The sequence below is a fragment of the Petaurus breviceps genome, unplaced genomic scaffold, assembly GCF_028583685.1.
Source record: "Petaurus breviceps papuanus isolate PSGF00001 unplaced genomic scaffold, PetGlider_PUasm1.0 91041, whole genome shotgun sequence".
Classification (NCBI taxonomy): Eukaryota; Metazoa; Chordata; class Mammalia; order Diprotodontia; family Petauridae; genus Petaurus; species Petaurus breviceps.
In genome coordinates this window covers 18,987,846-19,008,441 of record NW_027187400.1, presented here as the reverse complement: position 1 = coordinate 19,008,441, position 20,596 = coordinate 18,987,846, and the positions used below count along the sequence as shown (strand labels likewise).

At 41.9% G+C, this 20,596-nt stretch overlaps 1 protein-coding gene across 1 annotated transcript in view; it reads left to right on the top strand.

Moving 5' to 3' along the window:
- The window catches only part of FHAD1 (forkhead associated phosphopeptide binding domain 1), a 175,882-nt gene that overhangs the window by 36,349 nt on the left and 118,937 nt on the right, over positions 1 to 20,596 (top strand). The window contains exons 5-6 of the mRNA XM_069079619.1: positions 4,588 to 4,989; positions 17,612 to 17,735. Of these exons, the coding sequence (XP_068935720.1) occupies positions 4,588 to 4,989; positions 17,612 to 17,735 (526 nt within the window). The remainder of the gene's footprint in view (positions 1 to 4,587; positions 4,990 to 17,611; positions 17,736 to 20,596) is intronic.

Here is a 20,596-nt window from a genome sequence, read left to right as displayed (position 1 = left end):
AAGAGAGACAGAGATAGAGACACATAGAGAGAGAGAGAGGAGGGAAGAAGAAAGAAGGAGGGAGGGAGGAAAAGAAGGAGGGAGGGAAAAGGAGAGGGGATAGAGGAAGAAGGAAGAGAGACAGGGATACAACAGTAAGTCCCAGCAATGTTTATTTCATATTGACAACAGAGCATCAATAAGGCTCAGTTATAACACTGGGGTGTAGGAGAACTGAGAGGCTGCAAGAAGGCAGATTTAGGCTCAATATGAATTTTTTTAATCCCTAACAATTAGAGTCATCAAACAGTGGAATGGAGAGCTTTGAGGGTTAGTGAGCTCCTTATCCCAGGAGGTCTTCGGGGTAATGATGACAATCATGACCATGATATGACAGGTGACATTTAAATCACCCTTTAAAGTTTGCAAAGGTTTTCCATAGTTCTCTCCCTCATGCCAAGGCTGGGTGACCACTTAGCATAGAGGCTGAAGAACCATACTTGTTCTAGTCCTCAGACCAGAAACTAAAAAAGACTAAAGCTCTCCCTTTGAAGTCCCTAAGATTTCGTGAGACTCTGAGGAAGAAAGAGAGGGAGGAAGGGAGGGAGGGAGGGAGGGAGAGAGGAAAGAGCCAACAGAAGGATCACCAGCAGTACTTTGAAAATGGAGTTTGGACTAAGCCTGGGACCCCAGGACAGAGATGACAGCAGCCAGCCAATACTCCAGCAGCTAACTGCAGGTCACCTTTACATGAAGCCTCGATGGAAGGCAAGGGTCTGAGAGGTGGAATGGAAAGATATAGTATTCCAGTGATGAGGTGAAGGGAACATGGGGGCTGGGTCTTTGGGAAGGCATGGGAATGGAAAATGAAATGCCATTGCTAAGAGACAGATATTAGTTCAGCTGGGACATAAAAGGCATGAGTGAGAATAATCTATTTATTTAAAGGCATGAACTAATGTATTTATTTATTCAGTCATTTATTTATAACGAGAATAATTGGAAGTGAGTTTAGAAAGGGTCAGTTGGAGACAGATTGTGGGGGAAGGCTAACACTTTTAGTACAAGGCTTTAGGGACGGTGAAGGCTGGAAGATTTGGGATCATACTTTCATAGCAAGAAAGCATCTTAGTCCTGGGGCTTGCACCTAGAAAAGAGACCAGAAAAAACCTTGCTATATTCAAGGATTGGGGGCTGAAAGAGACGAGTCAGATGCTTGGGAGGTGAAGCCAAGAAGCTGGACAGGTCAGGCTACATTCTGTGGTGGTGATGTATGCTGAGAATATTTCCTGATTATCCTAATGGGCCAAGCCTGAATGGTTTGTTCCCAGGTCCTTCTTCTATCATTGTAATAGATTGAGTGAGTTAGAAAATTCACAGTGGAGGAGGGACATGCAGAAGCAAGGCATCCATCCCAAGCTTGAGGGCTAAGGAGCAGAGGAGCCTTTACCTCTCCCTTCTCCTCCCAAGGCAGCGACATTGGGAATGAGCAGCAGTGAAGGGAAGGGGCTTTGGGCCATAGGATACAGACTTCTGAGCTCGAAGGCATTTTAGAGGCCAGCTAGCCCGACTCTCATTTACCAGACGATGACACAGAGGTTCAGAGAGGAAGATGACTAACAAAGGCCTTGGCAGACATGATCTCATGTGATGCCCATAACAACGCTGGGAAGGAGGTGCTGTTATTATCCTGGTCTGGCAGATAAGAAAGTCCAAGTGGGCAGCAGTTAAATGACATTGCCCCAAGGTCATGCAGGCAATTCGAACTCAGGTCTTTCTGATTCCAAACCAGCTTCTATACTCTATATGGCTCCCACCTACCTAGGGAAGTGACTTGCCCAGAGTCGCTCCAGAGTTCAAAGTCAGGCTGCACAGCAAGTTGAGAGCTCTTTCTACCACACAATTTGACAACTAAATGGATAGAGCTTTGGGTCAGGAGTCAGGAAGACCTCAGTTCAAATCCAGTCTTAGATACTAGCTGTGTGATCATGGGCAAGTCAGTGAAAATAAAAATAAAATAAAAATTCTTCTCTGCCTCAGTTTCCTCAACTGTAAAATGGGGATAATAATAGCACCTTCTTCCCAGGGTTACCAGGAGGATCAAATAAGATAATAATTATAAAGCCCTTAACACCATGCCTGGCACATAATAGGTGGTATATTGTGTAGAGTGGTAGGCCTCGAGTCAGGAAGACCTGAGTTCAAATTCAGTCTTAGATACTGTGTGACTCTGGGCAAGTCACTTCACCCTCTTTGCCTCAGTTTCCTCATCTGTCAAATGAGCTGGATAAGGAAATGGCAAACCGCCCCATTATCTCTGCCAAGGAAACCCCAAATGGGGTCATGAAGAGTGGGACACAACTAAAAAAATGACTGAGCAATAACAAATTATTATTATTTGGCTCCTGGGATGTTTGGCCCAAGGCATGTCAGTAATGGTTAACAGTGAAGAGTCTCAGATATTCCTGACACAAGCCAGGGGTTACTGATGGGCAGAGACCTAGAAGGATCCAGATCCTCAGGTCGGCAGAGGTGCTGACGAAGGCTCCGGCCATGGCGGCACTCAAGCCAAGTGGGACATTATTTAGAAAAGGGGTGGTCTCTGTGAAAATAGCTGCTGCATCTTGACATCTTCAACACACACAACAGATTTTGGCAAAGGTGTAGGGTTTGTTTTGTCGTTGTTTGCTTTTTTATCTTTTAAACTTTGCTGATGGCTTCTGGCAAGACCATATATCGTTGTTTTGGAGACCTACCAGATTGTCTGATTACAGACAAAATGTGATGCTGTGGGTGGGACACATTTATGTCAGGTAGTTAGTTAGTTGGCCTAGTGGGTAGAGGGCAGACCTTAGAATCAGGGAGACCTTAAGACCAGGGTACAAATTCTGCTTCTGATATTACAAACTGAGTGGCCTTGGGCAAGTCATTTTGCTTCTCTCTAAGCATTATTTTTCTCATTTGCAAAATGGGGATGATAATAAAGACCTGGGTTTGATTCTTGGCTCTGTACTTTATTGCCTATGTGACCTTGGGCAAGTCATTTCCCCTAAAAGGAGTCTTTAGTCTTTTTTTCCTTAATGTAAAATGATGAAGTAGGTCCCTCCCAGCTCTAAAACTGTGATCTTGTTATCCTGCGTGAACTTCAAGATTCCTTTTAGTTCTAAATTACATGAGCCCAGTAATCTATGTGTGGTAAAGGGCCAGGGCCAGGGTTGGGGGACAGCATCTAGGTGTTGAAATAGATAGAGAGCCAAGTCTAGAATCAGGAAGATTCCTCTTCCTAAGTTTAAATCTGACCTCAGATACCTCCTAGCTGTGTGACCCTGGGCAAGCCACTTCATCCTGTTTGCCTCAGTTTCCTCATCTGTAAAATGAGACGGGGAAGGAAGTGACAAACCACTCCAGTATCTCTGCCAAGAAAACCCCAAATGGGGTCACAAAGAGTTGGACAGGACTGAAAAAAACAATACCAAGGGGAGGGTGAAATGAGGTAATAATGTAGATAGCACGTTTTGCAAACTTTAAAGTACTGTGTAAATGTCAGTTGTTATAATATTATTCTGTTCTTGTCTTCGTTTCGGTGCCTAGCCTTATGAGATTACAAGCATTTATTAAGCACTTACAGTATGCCCTGCAGGCCTTGTGCTCACCTTTTCCCAGTTGCCCGCAGGTTCCCTACCTCATCCCCCAGACGAGTGCCTTGGCTTCTACTCTGCAGCATCTCTTAGGTTCCTCCCCTCCTGAGCACTCACACTACCTCCATCCACCTTCCTCTAGCATGGCTCCTCCAAGAGCCTCCTAATGGTCTCCCTCCTGAGCACTCACACTACCTCCATCCACCTTCCTCTAGCATGGCTCCTCCAAGAGCCTCCTAATGGTCTCCCCTACTTTGTTCTCTCTCTTTTGGGCTATCTACCAGAGATCCTACATGGGCCTGCAAAACTCCCATGCTCTGGAACCAGATTACACTGTAAATGTTTAACAAAATTAATAAAAATACAACATAGATAATGTGAGGGAGGTGGTACAAATACAAGCAAAAAAAGACAGCCCCTGCCCTCAAGGAGCTTACATTCTAATGGAGAACATACATAAAAGAAAGCTGAAAAGGTGATTGGAGAAGGTCCTTATTTTGAAGTCCAGAAAGTCAGGAGGGGAATAAAGGCTGGCCAGTCTGGGCCCCTCCCCAAAATGAGGGGTCAAGAGGAATTCATCAGTGGGAGAAGTGGGATGGTCTGGCAGAGGGATGTTCCTTGCCCATAATAGTTGCTTAAGAAATATTTGGGCTAATAATAATTAACATTTATATAGATCTACTATGCATCAGGCATGGTGCTAAGCACTTTACAATTATTAAATTTGATCTCCACAACAACCCTGAGAGGTAAGTATTATTATTTCCATTTTACAGTTGAGGAAACTGACACCAAAAGAGGTTAAGTGACGTGCCCAAGGTCACACAGTAAGTGTCTAAGGCCAGATCTGAACTCAGCTCTTTCTGATTCCAGGCACTGTTGCTGTCCTCACATCCATAGATTAAACCTTGAAAGCAAAGAACAAACCAAATCTTCTCTGACCCTTTTAACTTTCTGAAAACCTCTTTAGGGCCGAGCTATGCACCTGAATCAGTCCCACCTGGTCAATTTGCCCTATCTGGAGCAGCCCCACCTCATCAATATCTCAAACCTGGATCAGTCTTACCCCGGCAGCATCCCATGCCTGGAGCAGAATCAGCTGGTCACCATTGCCAATGAACTCAACACCCAAGACGACATCATTCAGCACCTGGGACAGGAAATCAACCGCCTGTCAGGCTTTGAGTTGGAGTCCAAACACAAAGACACTGTGATCGCCAACCTCCAGAATGAAGTGGCCACCATGTCTCAGAGGCTGATGCTGGTGCAGACAGCCCCCGGCCAGAGCGATGTGGAGATGGGACAGAAGCTAGAGCTCCTGGATCGGGACATCGATGACAAAAAGTCCCAGATCCAATCCTTGAAAGACCAGGTATTTTACAAGGATAGCAAGACACAGAGGATTGGGTTGGTTGGTTTGTTTTAAGTCCAGATGTCCAGTGATGTCTCTGTAGTGAAAACAAAGCAGAGTGTTGAAGCCAGATAACTTAAGTCCATCAGTCAAAACTCAAAATTGTTAGGAAATTTAGACAAGAACTGGCCATCCTTCCCATCCCCTCCCCCCAAGAGCTTGCCTCATCCCTTTCCTTTGGAGCACAGATGTAGAGATGGGATAGACCTCAAGGAGACCATCTAGTCCAGTGACGTCAAACTCAAATAGAAAAGAGTCTACTCAATCATATATAAGGGGCCCCGAAGGCACAGAGTGACTTAGAAAACCTCCTAGTAAAATTATCTATGTTCCTATTGTATTTTTATTTATTTTGGTGACTAGTTCCCAGTTACATTTTACTCTCCAAAATGTTCGACATTATTGTTCTCGTTCAGTCATTTTTCAGCCGTGTCCAACTCTTGGTGACCCCACTTGGGGTTTTCTTGGTAAAGATACTAGGGTGGTTTGCAATTTCCTTCTCTAAATCATTTGACAGATGAGGAAACTGAGGAAGACTTGGTTAACTGACTTTCCCAAGGTCATACAACTAGTAAGTGTCTGAGGTCTTCCAGACTCCAGACCCAGTGCTCTATCCACGGTGCCACCTAGCTACACCTCTGGTCTAGTCTAATCTATTCATTTTACACATGAGGAAAGTGAAGCATTGAGGGATTACATGATTTCCCTAAGGTCACACAATTTGTGAGTAGCACAGTCAAGATTCAAGCCCAGATTCTGTAATTCTAAACCCAGTGCTTGTTCCATGAAACTAAAACCTGACTTTGCATCTCAATCCAGCCATTTACTAGATGTGTGACCTTGGGTGAATCATTTTATCCCTTTAAGTAACTTTTTTTTCACCTCTAAAACGAGGGTGATAATATTGTATTATTGACTTGATAGAGTTGTTCAATGCAATCAATATTTATTAATCACCTACTATGTACAAGACAGAGGCAGCTAGGTGGTGCCTTAGTGCATAGAGCACCAGGCCTGGATTAGGAAGACACATTTCCCTGATTTCAAATCTGGCCTCCGACACTTACTGTGTGACCCTGGGCAAGTCACTTTACCCTGTTTGCCTCAGTTTTCTCATCTGTAAAATGAACTGGAGAAGTAAATGACAAACCGCTCCAGTATCCTTGCCAAGAAAACCCCAAAGTAGTTCACAAAGAGTAGGACATGACTGAACAAGAATAAAAACATAATATTGTCCTGATACTATTTTTATATGCTTTGGTTCACAATGAGCAGAATCTGGTAAGGGGAGCTAAAGATAACCAAAAGGGTTTTTTTGGGGTTGTTGCTGTTTTTAGCTGTGTAAGAAGAAAAAAGAGGAGCAAAGAAAAGATAGGCCTGCTGTTTAAATTGGATAGGATGGTGACAATTGACAGCAAATTGAGGGTAGAACTGCTTGAATTCCATTTTATTTTTCCCTGGCATGGAGAATTACCTTTTCCCTGGGTATGATGGAACACAAATGGTCAATGGGGAGTTGCTACCCAAGCTAAATAAGGAGAGAGTCAGGGAGCTCCTAGTCACCCTTGATGAATTCAGGTCATCTTTTCCAGATAAATTGCATCCTCAGCTACCAACAGGACTTGTAGTTGTGACTGCTGAGTCATTTACAGTGATATTTGAGAGATCATGGAAAATGGGAGAAATATTACGAGATCAGAGAAGGGCTTATATTGCTGTTCTCCAGGAAGGAAGAGAACAGTATTTATCATGGGTAGACCAGCCAGCTCGACTTTCATTCCTAGGGAAATTCTAGAACAAATCATTAAAGGATTATTTAATGAACATTTAGACAAGGAATACATAATTACAAAGAGCCGGCCTGCCTTCCTCAATGACTGGTTATGGTAGACTAACTTCATTTCCCTTTATGACAGGGTTACTAATGTGGTAAATCAAATGAAGACTGTAGATGTAGATTATTTAAATTTTTACAAAATTCGATAATGTATCTCATACTACTCTTGTGGGAAATTTGGAGAGATGGATACTGGGTAATAATGTAATGAGATAGATTTGGAACTGGTTGAATACTTGGACTCAAAGAATAGTTATTGGATTCGATATGCACTGGGCAAGCCATCTCCAGTGGAGTGTCCCAGGGATCTCTGTTTGGCCCTGGGCTGTCTAACATTTTTATCATGATTTGGATAAAGGCATAGATGGCATACTCATTCAATTTGCAGATGGCACCAAAAAATGAGATAATGAACACACCGTATGACAGAGTCAGGAGCCAAAAAGATCTTGATCATTAAAGCACTGGGTTGAATCTAATTAAATGAAATTCAGTAGGGATAAATATAACTTTTATATGTGAATTAAAAAAAATTTAACTTCACAAGTACAGGATGGGGAAGGTGAAAAAGCTAATGTGATCTTGGGTTGTGTTGAGTTTCCAGAAATAAGGGACTGAGTCTAGCTGTGTGACCCTGGGCAAGTCACTTAACCCTGTTTGCCTCAGTTTCTTCATCTGTAAAATGAGCTGTAGAAGGAAATGGCAAACCATTCCAGTATCTCTGCCAAGAAAACTCCAAATGGGGTCAGGAAGAGTCAGACATGACTGAAAAATGACTGAACAACAACAATGACAAGATCCGTCAGTACCATGGCTTGTTCAAATCATATCCAGGGAATTATGTTCGGTTCGGGAAGCCACAGATTTAGAAGGACATTGATAAACTAGAGGCTCAGTTCTTAAACTTTTTGGTCTCAGAACTCCTTTACACTCTTAAAAATTGAGAACCCCAAAGAGCTCTTAGCCTTTTATTTATTTTTATTTATTTTATTTTTGTGAGTTCTGTCTGTTGACATTTACCATAGTAGAAATTAAAATGATAATATTATTATGAAAATAGTTCATGGACACACTGAAAGCATCTTGAGGACCCCCGTGGGTCCCCACACCACACTCTAGGACCACTAAGCTACAGAAGCGTGCATCCAGGATGGTGAAAGGCATCAAACCTATGCCATATAAGGTGATAAAGAAAATAGAGATGCTTAGCCCCTAAAGACTAAGGGGAGTCATAATAACTTTCTTCAAGTATTTGAAGGACTGACATGTGGAGGAAGTATTGCATTTGTTCTGTTTGGCACCAGAAGGAGGGATCAGGACCAATGGGTAGAAATTATGGAGTCAAGTTTAGCCTTGATAGCAGAAAAAAAAATTCCTAAAATTTAAACTTAACCCAAAAGTGGAATGGGCTGCTTGGAGAGTGGTGGGCTCTCTCTCCCTGGAGGTTTTCATACAGAGAATGGATGACCATTTCATCTTTCCGGTATATTATAGTGGAAATCCCTTTCTGGTATGGATTGGATGAGATATCTTCAGTGGTTACTTCTAAATCCAAAATTGAGTGATTCTATGATTTTTTGGATCTCTCTTCTTATTAGTGCTCTATCCTTAGAGCATCATGTATGTGACACTTAATACAATGCAGGGACATTTCTAGGTTTATATCACTCTGCCATGTCAGCAGCCTAATTCAGCTCATGTATTGCCTTTAATCATATATAAGATGGCAATGTGTCCCTATATTACTCATCCAGCAAGAGAGTTAAAAAGCTGAGTTGTCCACAAGATGGCACTCTCTATGAGCCACCTCAACTACTCTCTTATGAGAACAGCTCAAAATACAATATTTCCATTGGTCACTAGAGGACACCCAGCCCATAGATGCCTAGTTTTAGTTGACTAAGGTAGATAGATTAGATAGTTTGGGGATGAAATGTAATCTTACTAAGAATATTTTTTTAAATGAAATCTAGAGTTCTAAAGTCCTGACCTTCTGTCTGGGCTCTCCTTTCTTTGGTCATGGTCCTTTGCATTTGTAGGACTCAGTCCAGAACATACCATGAGCATGTAGCATTTTGAACATAATAAAAATGGAAATGAGTTATGGAGTTATGTTGGAGTTATCTACTTCTTTGTCGCTTCTTAATTTCAGTCATGTTTGACTCTCCATGACCCCATTTGGAGTTTTCTTGGCAGATACTGCAGTGGTTTGCCAAGTCCTTCTGCAGCTCATTTTACAGTTGAGGAAACTGAGGCAAACAGGGTTAAGTGACTTGTCCAGCGTCACACAGCTAGTAAGTGTGTGAACTCAGGAAGATGGCTCCCAAAGTCTGGCTCTCTATCCACTGTGCCACCTAGCTGCTCTGTTTAGCTCTAGCCATCTTCCAAACTTTACTAGTCAGATCTTCAGAGTGTCAGGAAAAGTCACAGAACCACCCACATCTGCAGCTGATGGAAGAGTATAATTGGATAGGCGTTTGTGTATGTGATGTCAGCTCCAGTTCCTGGACTATGGAAGGAAGATCTTGGAAAAATCAGAGCAGTGAAAGAAAACAATCCTCCTTGCCTTGCTCACCAATCAATATGATTCTTCATTGCTTCTAATCTTGGATCTTGGGATTCAAACTTTTCCTTGAGCTCCAGTGCCCTTCTCTGTTCGAGGATTTGAGAATCTAAGCCATTCTCTAGCAGGCACAGTTGCCGGCCAATACAGCATTGGATCTCAGCCTCAGAAGACACCATGACCAGCATAGCCCCAGTCTCAGAAACTCTGGATTACCTCACAGACAACCCATACATAGTTCAAGGTCAAGAACTGTAGCTTCCTAGATTCCAACACCCACCTGAAGACTATGAAGTCCAAATCTCAAAGACAATGAAGAGGAAACCCCCATCCCTGGACCCTGAGTACAGATCTCATGCTCCTCTCCTCAATAAAGGACGGTTCCATGGCTGATGCAAACTTCCATTGCCCAAGTATCCTAGTGATCCTAAGAACCTGCTTTATTACTCTCTTTCTTCCCAAATCTTCATTATCCTGTGCACAGTAGCCTTTTTTTTTTAGGTGAGAGGGTTAGGTAGGGTAACAGTTTAAATATACACACAGATGTATGTGTATATATATGTACATATACACATACACACATATACATACATATATCTATATGTGTGTGTACATACATATATGATAGAACTATTGATAGATATACTTATGTACATACAGGTCATATTCTCCCTGTAGAATGTAAGCTCCACGAGGGCAGGAACTTTTGTCCTAAGAGGCAGCATGACATGGTCAATGGAGTGCTGACTTAGAGTTGTGAAGACCCAGTTGTAGATCCCATCTCAGACACAGTAGTTACACAATCCTAGGTAAACCAGTTAACCTTTTTAAGCCTCAGTTTCTTCATCTGTGAAATGGAAGCAGTGGCACTTCTCATACCTATCTTATAAGGTTATTGAGAGAATTAAATGAGAGGATGATCTTTGTAAAGTGCTTTACAAGTTTTAAAACCCCATATGAATTCCATTATAGTGATTCTTTCATTTTGTATCCCTAGTGCCTCAAACAGGGCCTTACACATAGAGGTGCTTACTAAACACTTGTTGAGTTACCTGCTCCTTTGGGGGAACATCCTGCATGTGATGCCCCCTAACTGTGGGCATGCCCTAAGGCTCTGTTCTGGGCCTTCTTTTCTCTCAACGCCTTCTGGATGATTCTGTCAGCTCCCATGGGTTCAATTATCATGTCTATGCAAATTTCTCACCTCCCTACTGAGCTCCTGACATGAATCACCAACTGCCTACTAGATATTTTGAATTGTGTCCCATAAACCTCTCAAACTCAGCTTATCCAAAATAGAACTCGCTATGCCCACCCCTTCCCTTCTCTCTCTCACTCACCCCACATAGCAAATCACTTGCCTCCAGGATCCCATAAAAATTCCTCCATTTATGCCCTGCCCTCCCCCCTCCAAAAAATAAATTCCTCCATCTGACCTCTAAGGCTTTTAAAAACCTGGTCCTAAGTTATTCTTCCAGTCTTATTTTATGTTGCTTTACAAACTCTACGATCTAGCTGGCGAGGCAACGGGTACAATAGACTTGGAGACAGGAAGACCTGAGTTCAAATCTATCTAGCCTCAGACCTTTATTAGCTATGGTGCCCTGGACAAGTCACCTCTGGCTACTTCAATTTCCTCATCTGCAAAATGGCAATAATAATAGCACTTCCCTCAACAACCAGGGTTGCTATGAGACTCAAATGAGTCGATATTTGTAAAGTGCTTTGTATTGTTAGCCAAATTGACATTTTTCCTGTTCTTCATACATAATACTCCATCTCCTGTCCTCACCACCCCTGCCTACAATATACTCCTCTCCCACCTCTACCACTTTCCTTTTTTTTGGAGAGCAATTGGGGCTAAGTAACTTGCCTAAGGTCATATGGCTAGGATTGTGTGTGTGTGTGTGTGTGTCTGTGTGTGTTCAGTGTCTGAGGCTGAATTTAAACTCAGGTCCTCCTGACTCCAGGGCTGGCACTCTACTCACTGTGCCACCTAGCCACCCCTACCACTTTCCTTTAAAATTCAGTTCAAGAGATACTTTCTTCATAAAGGTTTTCCTGATTCTCCCTGATACTAATACCCCCTCCACCAAAAAGAAAAAATTACCTTGGATTTATTGTGCATAGTTTGTGTATATATATAATGTATATATACTATATTGTATATATACTGCTCCTATATGCCTACTCTCCATTCTCAGAATGTAATTTCCTTGAAGGCAGCAATTGTTTTATTGCTGTCTTTGACTCTACAGTGCCCAGAACAATACCCACAGAGCACAGAATCAGTGTTTAATAAATGCTTATTGATCGATCAGTCTATTTATTGATCAGATCAGATTGGAATGGAATGGGATAAAAGTTGCTGCTGCCATCAAGGCCACAGAAAGAGCCTTAAAAACAAAATCCAGACCCAACTCTCCCTGAATCCTTTTACTCTCTGAAAACTCTTTAGAACCCAGCTATGTTAATGCACATGGAGCAGTCCCAACCGGCCGGTAAGCCCCAGCCCCAGCAGCCACAGCTGGTCAACAGCCCCAGGGGCTTCAGCACCCAAGATGACATCACTCAGCACATGGGACAAGAAACCAATGTCCCCTCGGGCTGTGAAATGGTATCCAAACACAAAGATGCTGTGACGGCCAGTCTCCAAGATGAAATGACCACCGTGTCCCAAAAGCTGATGTCATCCCAGACAGCCCCCAGCCAGAGTAAAGTGGGGTTGTGTAAGAAGCTGAAACTCCTCGAATGGCACATGGATGACAAAAAGGCTGAGATTCAAACCTTGAAAAAACAGGTATTTTATAAGGATGGCAAGAATTAGAGGATTGGGCTGTCGGGGCTGTCTTTTTTAAATCCAGATAACAAAGACATGTCCAGGGTTAAAAACAAAGTGGGGTCCTGAGGTCAGTCATCCAGATAATTCATACTTCTTGAAACTCCCAGGTAGTTAGACAATTCAGGTAAGAGCCGATCTTTCCCCTCCACTGAACCATTTTCATCATTGTTTCTACCCTGTCTTTTGGAGCATAGATTTAGAGCAGCAGGAAGGTAATATAATTCTGCCCACCCATTTTATAGATGGGGAAATGAAAGCCTAAAAAGACCTAGTGACCAAATCAATGAAATGTGACACTTTAATCAGCCAAAAGACTGAGAAATCTTAAAATTTCACATTTGGAATTTACACCACCAGTACCCAAGGGATTGACTGTGAACACCTCTATGTTTTGTTTTCAATCAAAGAAGTGCTAACATTCTGGACTTTTTGCAGAGGGGTATTTCCTGAACTTATTCATAGGATTTAGAATTTAGAATTCATATGCTTATGGAATCACAGACTTACAGCTAGAAAGACATTAGAAGCCAGTGAATCTAACCTCTTTATTCTACCAAAAAAGACACAGACCCAGAAAAGTGACTTGTCCACAGTCACAAAGATAGTGAATAACAAAGATAGGGTCCCAACCCTGACCCTCTCAAGTCTGTACCAATGCTCTTATCATTTCACCACACTGCCTTGGCTTTGGGTGGTAGGGAAGAACCCAAGTGTTTGACCTAAGTAAGAATTTCATTTTGGTGTCTTTACAAAAACTCCTCATACATTTAACTTCCTCTTAGGGACTCTTGGCCACCTAGTTGACTTAGTGAAGTCAATGGAATCCATTATTTGAAGATGGCAGGTTCAGCAGTGCTCACAGTAGGGAGGGCAGCTAGGTGGTACAGTGGATAAAATGCTGGGCCCAGAGTCAGGATGACCTGAGTTCAAATCTGGCCTCAGACACTTACTAGCTGTGTGACCCTGGGCAAGTCACTTCACCCTGTTTGCCTCAGTTTCCTCATCTATAAAATGAGCTGGAGAAGGAAACGGCAAACCACTCCAGTGTCTATGCCAAGACAACCCCAAATGGGGTCATGAAGAGTCAGAAAATACTGAAACAACTAAACATCAATTGAAGATCATATAATAAATTCTAAAGATTGCTACCAGTGGGATGTCTTAAGACACCAACTTTCCTAAGTGGAATCCCTGAGGCAGATCTAGAACTAGCTAGTTTAAGACCTGATTCAAGAAGCTGAAACAGCATCCAAAAGAAACAGTACTGCTCAGAGGCATCAAATCAGCTGTGGGCATGGGTGGGGCCTTGTCACCAGCCAATTCAGGGGAGACACTCTGGACATTTCCCATGATGGGGAGACAGAGGTCATAGCACCCATGATGTCACTGCTGGGTAAGCCAGAAGGAGGACAGGGTCAGGAGCTTACTTTGCTAAATTTTCACACCAATTAAATTTCAGCACCCCATTGCAATTATCCAGTCTCCCCAACCTAGTTATAACTGTGACCTGAATCTTAAGAGAGACTCTCCTTCTTCTTAAAATTTAAATATTTATTTGGATTAATTTAGATTAAAATTTAGATCAAATAATTTAGATATAAATAATTTAGACATAGATTAGATATGAATTTGTTTTGTTCTTTTTTAAAAATGCCATTTTTAAATACATAAATTGGCAGGAGATATTTTTACCTCTGAGTGTGACATTGCACATCTGCTTTAAGGGGGGTGGGGGTGGGGCAGGAATGTGCCCATGCCTATGTCTCTGTCCTCTGGTTCTCAAAATTTCTCCTTCCCACTGCATAAAGTGTTATGTACATCCTGTGTCCTAGAAATGCACAAGTATTATTCTAGGGACTAACAGTTGGACTTTTATAGAAAGATCAAAGGTCCTGGGGAGATTGATTCCAGAGTAAACCAGCCCCAGTGACAGCTGTGGCTATATCCCTCTGAGGACATAAAGAAGACATTTAAATGTCAATTAAATATGGAATTGGAAGGCTCTGTGTAGGAAAAAGAGAAGCAAAAAAAAAAAATAGAGAATCATGGAATTGCAGAGTTAAAAGAGACCTCCTAAAAGATCATGGCATCTTTGAACACAGCTCCCCTCAATGATGTACCCAACAGGTAGTCATTGTAGTGTTGGTTACACCCAGCACATAGACATTATAGTGTCGGGTGTACCTAAAACATAATCATTATAGTGTTGGATGTACCCAATAGTAGTCAGCCTCTCACTGAGGACCTCCAGTGAGGGGGGGACTCCCTCTCTCCCAAGACAGCCCATTCCACTTTTGTGATAATTTGAGATTATTTGAAAGTTCTTCCTTTCATTGAGCTAAAATTGACTATTTGGCATCTTCTTACCCTTTCCTGGTTCTTCCCCCCAAGACCAAGCAAGACCAATGTAATCCTTCTTCCACATGACAACCCTTCAGACATTTGAAGACAAGTATCATGTGCCCCCTAAGTCTTTTCTTCTCCAGGTTAACTATCCCCAATTTCTTCAGCTAATGTTCATGTCACATGAACTTTCTTGAGACCTTTCACCATCCTAATTGCCTAGTTCTCTAGCTTATAAATATCCTTTCCAACATGTGGTTCTCAGAATTGCAATAATATTCCAGATGGATTCTGACCAGGGCAGAAGACAGTGGGTCTATAAGCTCCCTTGTTCTGGATGCTCCAACACTATTAACAAGCCCTGGGATGTCACTAACTGAGAGGAAACAATAGAAATTGGGCCTTGGAATCAGAAAGACCTGGAGATAAATGCCCAGAAGATGCTCCAAGACTATAAGTTGCAGGGTATAGAAAATTCTCACTTTACATAAATTTGCATTATGCAAATTTGACCTTATGTAAAATTCTGAAAGAAATCCACTGTCCCCAAAACCAACAATGTTAACTTTACTATATGTACTGTTAATCTGCATTTTGCAGAAGAAGTTTTGAATTCTCTATACCAATGATGTCATGGGTATTGATAAAAAGATATTAACTGATTTAAAAACATATTATTAACCTTTTCAATAATAATACTTTACATACAGTAGTACCTTAAAGTTCACAAAGTGTTTTACAAGTCTTATTTCATCTTATCTTCACATTGACTCTGAGAAATGGAGGCTATTATTAGGATAATAATGTAATATAAAAATATAATATAAAATCTCTTTATAGAGAAGGAAACTGAGGCAGACAGAAGTTAAGTGACTTGCTCAGAGTCACACAGCTAATAAGTATCTAAGGCAGAAATTAAACTCAGTTCTCCCTGACTCTATGTCACTCTGGTCACTGTACCACTTAGATGCTGTCTCTGTTGATTTATTATCTGAAATAGAAAAATCCTCAATACAGAGTTTCTGAGTGTAACGATTTATTTGCAAGGCTAGCAGTTGTCAACAAATCAGGTCTATTGACTCCTCAATAGTCAGAGACAGCTGACAGATTTACAGAGCTCATTATCATAATAGAAAAAGAGGAATTACAAGTCACAGAAATCTCCAGAAATTTATTTTGAACATAATTCAATAGGACAAGGCAGGACACTTGACTTGCAGTTAGGCAAGGTATCTCTGGAAGCAAATTGAGTGTATTTTGATTTTTGTTGTTCATTCATTTCAGTCATGGCTGACTCCTCATGACCCATTTGGGGTTTTCTTGGCAAAGATACTGGAGTGGTTTGCCATTTTCTTCCCCAGTGGATCCATTTTTTTCAGGCAATCAGAGGTTAAGTGACTTGCCCAGGGTCACACAGCTAGGAAGTGTCTGAGACTGTATTTTGGTATACCATTGCCAACATTTAGAGTGTGGGCATATCGGGGGTGGAGCAGGTGTGACAACTCTTAAATCTAGTCTTTTTCTATCAAATTAGGACTGTCTATCATCCTGCCTGTCAAAGTGTTCTATAATCAGACATTTGTGGTTAAGAAGGCTTTTTATGATACATGTGGATTAATTAATATTATTCCTGCAGCTGCTGGAAAGAGGAACTTACTTCAGGGAGCTAAAGAAAAGAGGAACCTATCCACTTAAACTAAAAAAAGGAACTTAGACTTTAGAAAAAAAAAACATAAAATCTAGCTTCATGCAGTGACTATTCCTACAAAGAAATATGTATATTCTAAATTATCCACTAATAAGTAATAATTAATAATAAAACCTTATTAATCGATTGCTTCATATCATAGTATAGACTCATATTGAGCTTGCAGTCCACTCAGACCCCCACCTCTCTTTCCCAAGAACTATTGTCTAGCATGCTAGGGGATTCAGCATTTAGAGCTCTGGGCCTGGAGTCAGGAGGGCTCATTTTCCTAAATTCAAATCCAGCCTCAAATACTTACTAGCTGTATAATCCAGGGCTAGTCACTTAACCCTATTTGCCTCAGTTTCCTCATCCGTAAAATGAGCTAAAGAAGGAAAGGGAGAACCACTCTAGTATCTTTGCTAAGAAAACCCCAAATGAGGTCCTGAAGAGTCGGACACAACTGAAAACGACTCAACAGCAAATCTTATCCACATTTTCAAGCAATAACCCATTAAGAGTGATATTGGCAAACTAAGGCCCAGACAGATGAAAGAAATCACAATATTGCACATATATCAAATTCCTTACCATTTTAGGAAGTGGGGAGAGAAGGGAGGGAGGGGAAATTTCGGAACTCAAAATTTTGTAAAAATGAATGCGCAAATTGACTTTACATACAGTATGAAAAAAATAAAATACTATTTTAAAAAAGAAAGAAATCATAATCTGAGAAGATTCAAAAACTTGTTGTGAAAGGAAGGATGTTGTTATAGGAGGAGGAAATTAGCCTAGACAGGAAGAGACTTGGGGAAAGAATTTCATTATTTCCAAGTATTTAAAGAGCTATCACATGGGAAAAGGATTAGATTTATTCTGGTTGGTTTTGAAGAGGAAAAGCTAGCAGTATGGATAGAAGTTCTTGGGACCCAGATTTTGGCTGAAATTCCCAATACTCAGGGCATTCCAAAAACAAATGGAGTGGAGTAAGTTGCTCATCACTAGAGATACTCAAACAAAGGCTGGATGAACCCCTATCGGGAATGGTCCAGAGGACATTTATCCAGGGGTCATGGAGCTGGACTAGATGTCCTCTATAATCCATTCCAGTTCTGTAATTCTAAAGGAATTTATAGTGGCATGACTTAGGAAAACCTTATATGTTTCTGCTCCCCACTGACTGGATCTGAGAAATTCAGCATCTTCCCCCCAACCTGAGAATAGTTACCCAAACTTTACTAAGCCTCAGAACAGGATAGGCCCAGGCTGAAACCGATCGCCCCATTTCTGACTTTGTGTTGACTCCCACAGATCACCGGCCTCCAGAAAGGATACAGTGATATGTTGTGTCAGACCCTCAATGAGAGAAACATGGAGATTGCAAATCTGAAAGCCGAAGGGGAGAATTTAAAGAAAGACAAAGATTTGAGCTCAGGTAAATTTACTCTGAGGCTGAGGAGATGGGAGCAGGAGGAGGAAGAGGGTATAAGAGACCAGGCTGGGCCAATATGATGGCATGTCTCACCACTGCAGTCATAGACTGAGGAGGGACAGAACTGTAACGAGGGTGAGACAACTAAGTCTTTCCCCAGGGCAGCAAAATTTAAAGGAGACTGATGGTATTTTTACCCTAGAAGGTCAAAACTACTGAGTATAGAATCCAGTTAGTAAGAATAATTAATTAAATAAGCAAAGTGCTAAATGATTCTTTCTTGTCCCACTCTCAGTAATTTACTCAACCCATGTTGGCTTCTCCCCAGTTTGTCCATCACTCTCTAGAAGCACATATAGTCCAGTGTCCTAGAATGTCACTCTCTTCCACCATGAGCTCAACCTAGAGACCCCACTCCCACTCCACAGGGTCTTATGTTCCAAGGCTCAAGGTCTATCCGCTTCTCAAATAACTTATTATTTTGAAGTAGGCTTTTGGGCAATTTTGCCTAGGCTTTCTTTTCAGTGATTGTTCCAGGCATAAGAATTGATAGTGACAGCTTTGATAAACACATTCCAATGGGACCTCTCCTTGATGCCTCCGTGTCACTTCCTACAATGAGACTGGACGGGGCCACTAGACTAGACAGTCAGCACAGGTGCTATGTGTGTGATGGCAGCTGGTGGACACATTTTGACTTTACACCAACTGAAAGTAGTACACCTCCATCCACACAGGTCCCTGGTGCCAGCAGCCTAATGAACCCCAAATGTGAGAAACACAGGGAACCAGCAATCCCTAGAAATGATGAGAAATGGAAAATGAATCTGTGAGGCACAGTCTGCCCCCCCCCCCCCGCAACAAGGAATGTCTTCTTCTAGATGCAGCTCCCTGGCACTTCCCATGCTGGTGTTTCCAAGGGGCATATAGTAGATGCTATGTAAATACTAGTTATCAGCAGTCCTCAAACAGAAAACTCCCCAGGTAGCTTGGGTCATCTGATGCCACAAACCATGGAGGAGCAGAGGATCTCATAAGCTAGAAAAATGGAGCTGCGGGGCGGGGTGTGCTTAAACACAGGCTTGTGTTGTTGGTATAAATTGACAGGAACATCTGATCCTGTAGCAATCAGTTAACTTTGAGGACACCCATACATAACCAGAATGGGCTATGCCTTTAAAACTATGAGTCTGTCTCTGTCTCTCTCTCTCTCTCTCTCTCTCTCTCTCTCTCTCTCTGTCTCTCTCTCATATTTTCATCTTAGGTGATCTAAGCATGCACCAAAGCTGTGTTATACATACATGAGCTCACTGAGCTCACAACAGCCATTAGGTAAATAAGACAAACATTCCCATTTTAAGGATGAAGAAATAGAGGCCTAGAATGATAAAGTATCTTGCCCATGTTTAGAAATCTAGTGTCAGAGATGTGATTCGAACCCATGTCTTCCAGGGAACCAACTTTCCTAAAGTCGCATCAAGAGTTGGTAAAAGAGGCCGTACTAGAGCCCAGGTCTCTTGATTCCTAGAGTGTTTCTCCTACTAAGTAAGGAAGGGTGTCTCTACTATAAGTTTTTAAGGTTCATGGATTTCCCCCTTCTCCTTTGGGACTGGCCCTCCCCTATTATATAGCAGCTCAGGTGAACATTGCCTTAGCAGAAGGAATCTCAGGTATATGTTTAATATACTGTTTGGTGTCCAAGCTGATTTCCAAGGTGTAAATGCTCACACCGAAAATTTAACAATTGGCTCTCAAAAGCCACCACTGATAAAGGCTGTGTGAGTGGAGAAAAGGAGACAGATGGGAGAGATGTAGAATCCACAACACTTGGCAACTTGCCATGTAACTTGATAGTTTTGGTCATTTTTCTTTCTCAAGTTTTCCCCAGAGCTTATCACAGTGAGCTGTGGTTAAGAAATAGCTGTTGAGTCAACTGTTGAGTTCTTCCTAACTCAAGTGCCCTTGATCCTTCTCTGGCTATGTTCCAGCCCACCCTTTGACTCTAGGTCAGAAATACCTCCTTTCAAATACCCTGGTTCAGTGACACCTCCTTTGTCTCCTTTCCTAACGAGAAGATTGTGTTTGTTCTACCAAACAGAATGGAATTCTTTGTTCACCCTCTTCCCTTTTGCCTACTGACAGCCACCTGCTCAGCTCCCCTCAGCTGTCCTTGCGGTTTCCATTGTCTCACCACTTAAACTGCCTCTGCAGATCCAGGACAAAAAAAAAATCCTATATTGTCAGCTGTTTCCATGGTAGGCTGCTAGCTGACAAAGCGAATAGACCAGGAATTATGAAGTTGTTCATTCATGTCGTGACCCATTTGGAGTTTTCTTGACAAAGATGTGGCTATTTCTTTCTCCAACTTGATGAAGGATTGAGGCAGACAGGGTTAAGTGACATGACGAAGGTCACACCGTCAGCCTCTGAGGCCAGATTTGAATTTAGGAAGAAGAGTCCTCTGACTCCATGTCTGGCACTCTATCCATTGTGCCACCTAGCTACCTTCTAGAGTCACGAAGACTTGAGTTTAAATCCAACTTCAGACATTTAACTAGCTGTACAACCTTGGGCTCACTTAATCTCTGTTTGCCTCAGTTTTCTTGACTGTAAAATGGGGATAGTCATGTCACCTACTTTATAGGGTTGTGAGTATAAAAGTGAGATAATATTTGCAAAGTGCCTGGCACATAGTAGGTACCACATCACTGCTAGCAGTAGTAATAGTAGTAGCAGCAGCAACAGTAATAGTAGCAGCAGCAGTAGTAGTACTGGTAGTAGTAGCAGTAGCAGCAGCAGCAGTAATAGTAGTAGCAGCAGTAGTAGTAGTACTGGTAGTAGTAGCAGTAGCAGCAGCAGCAGTA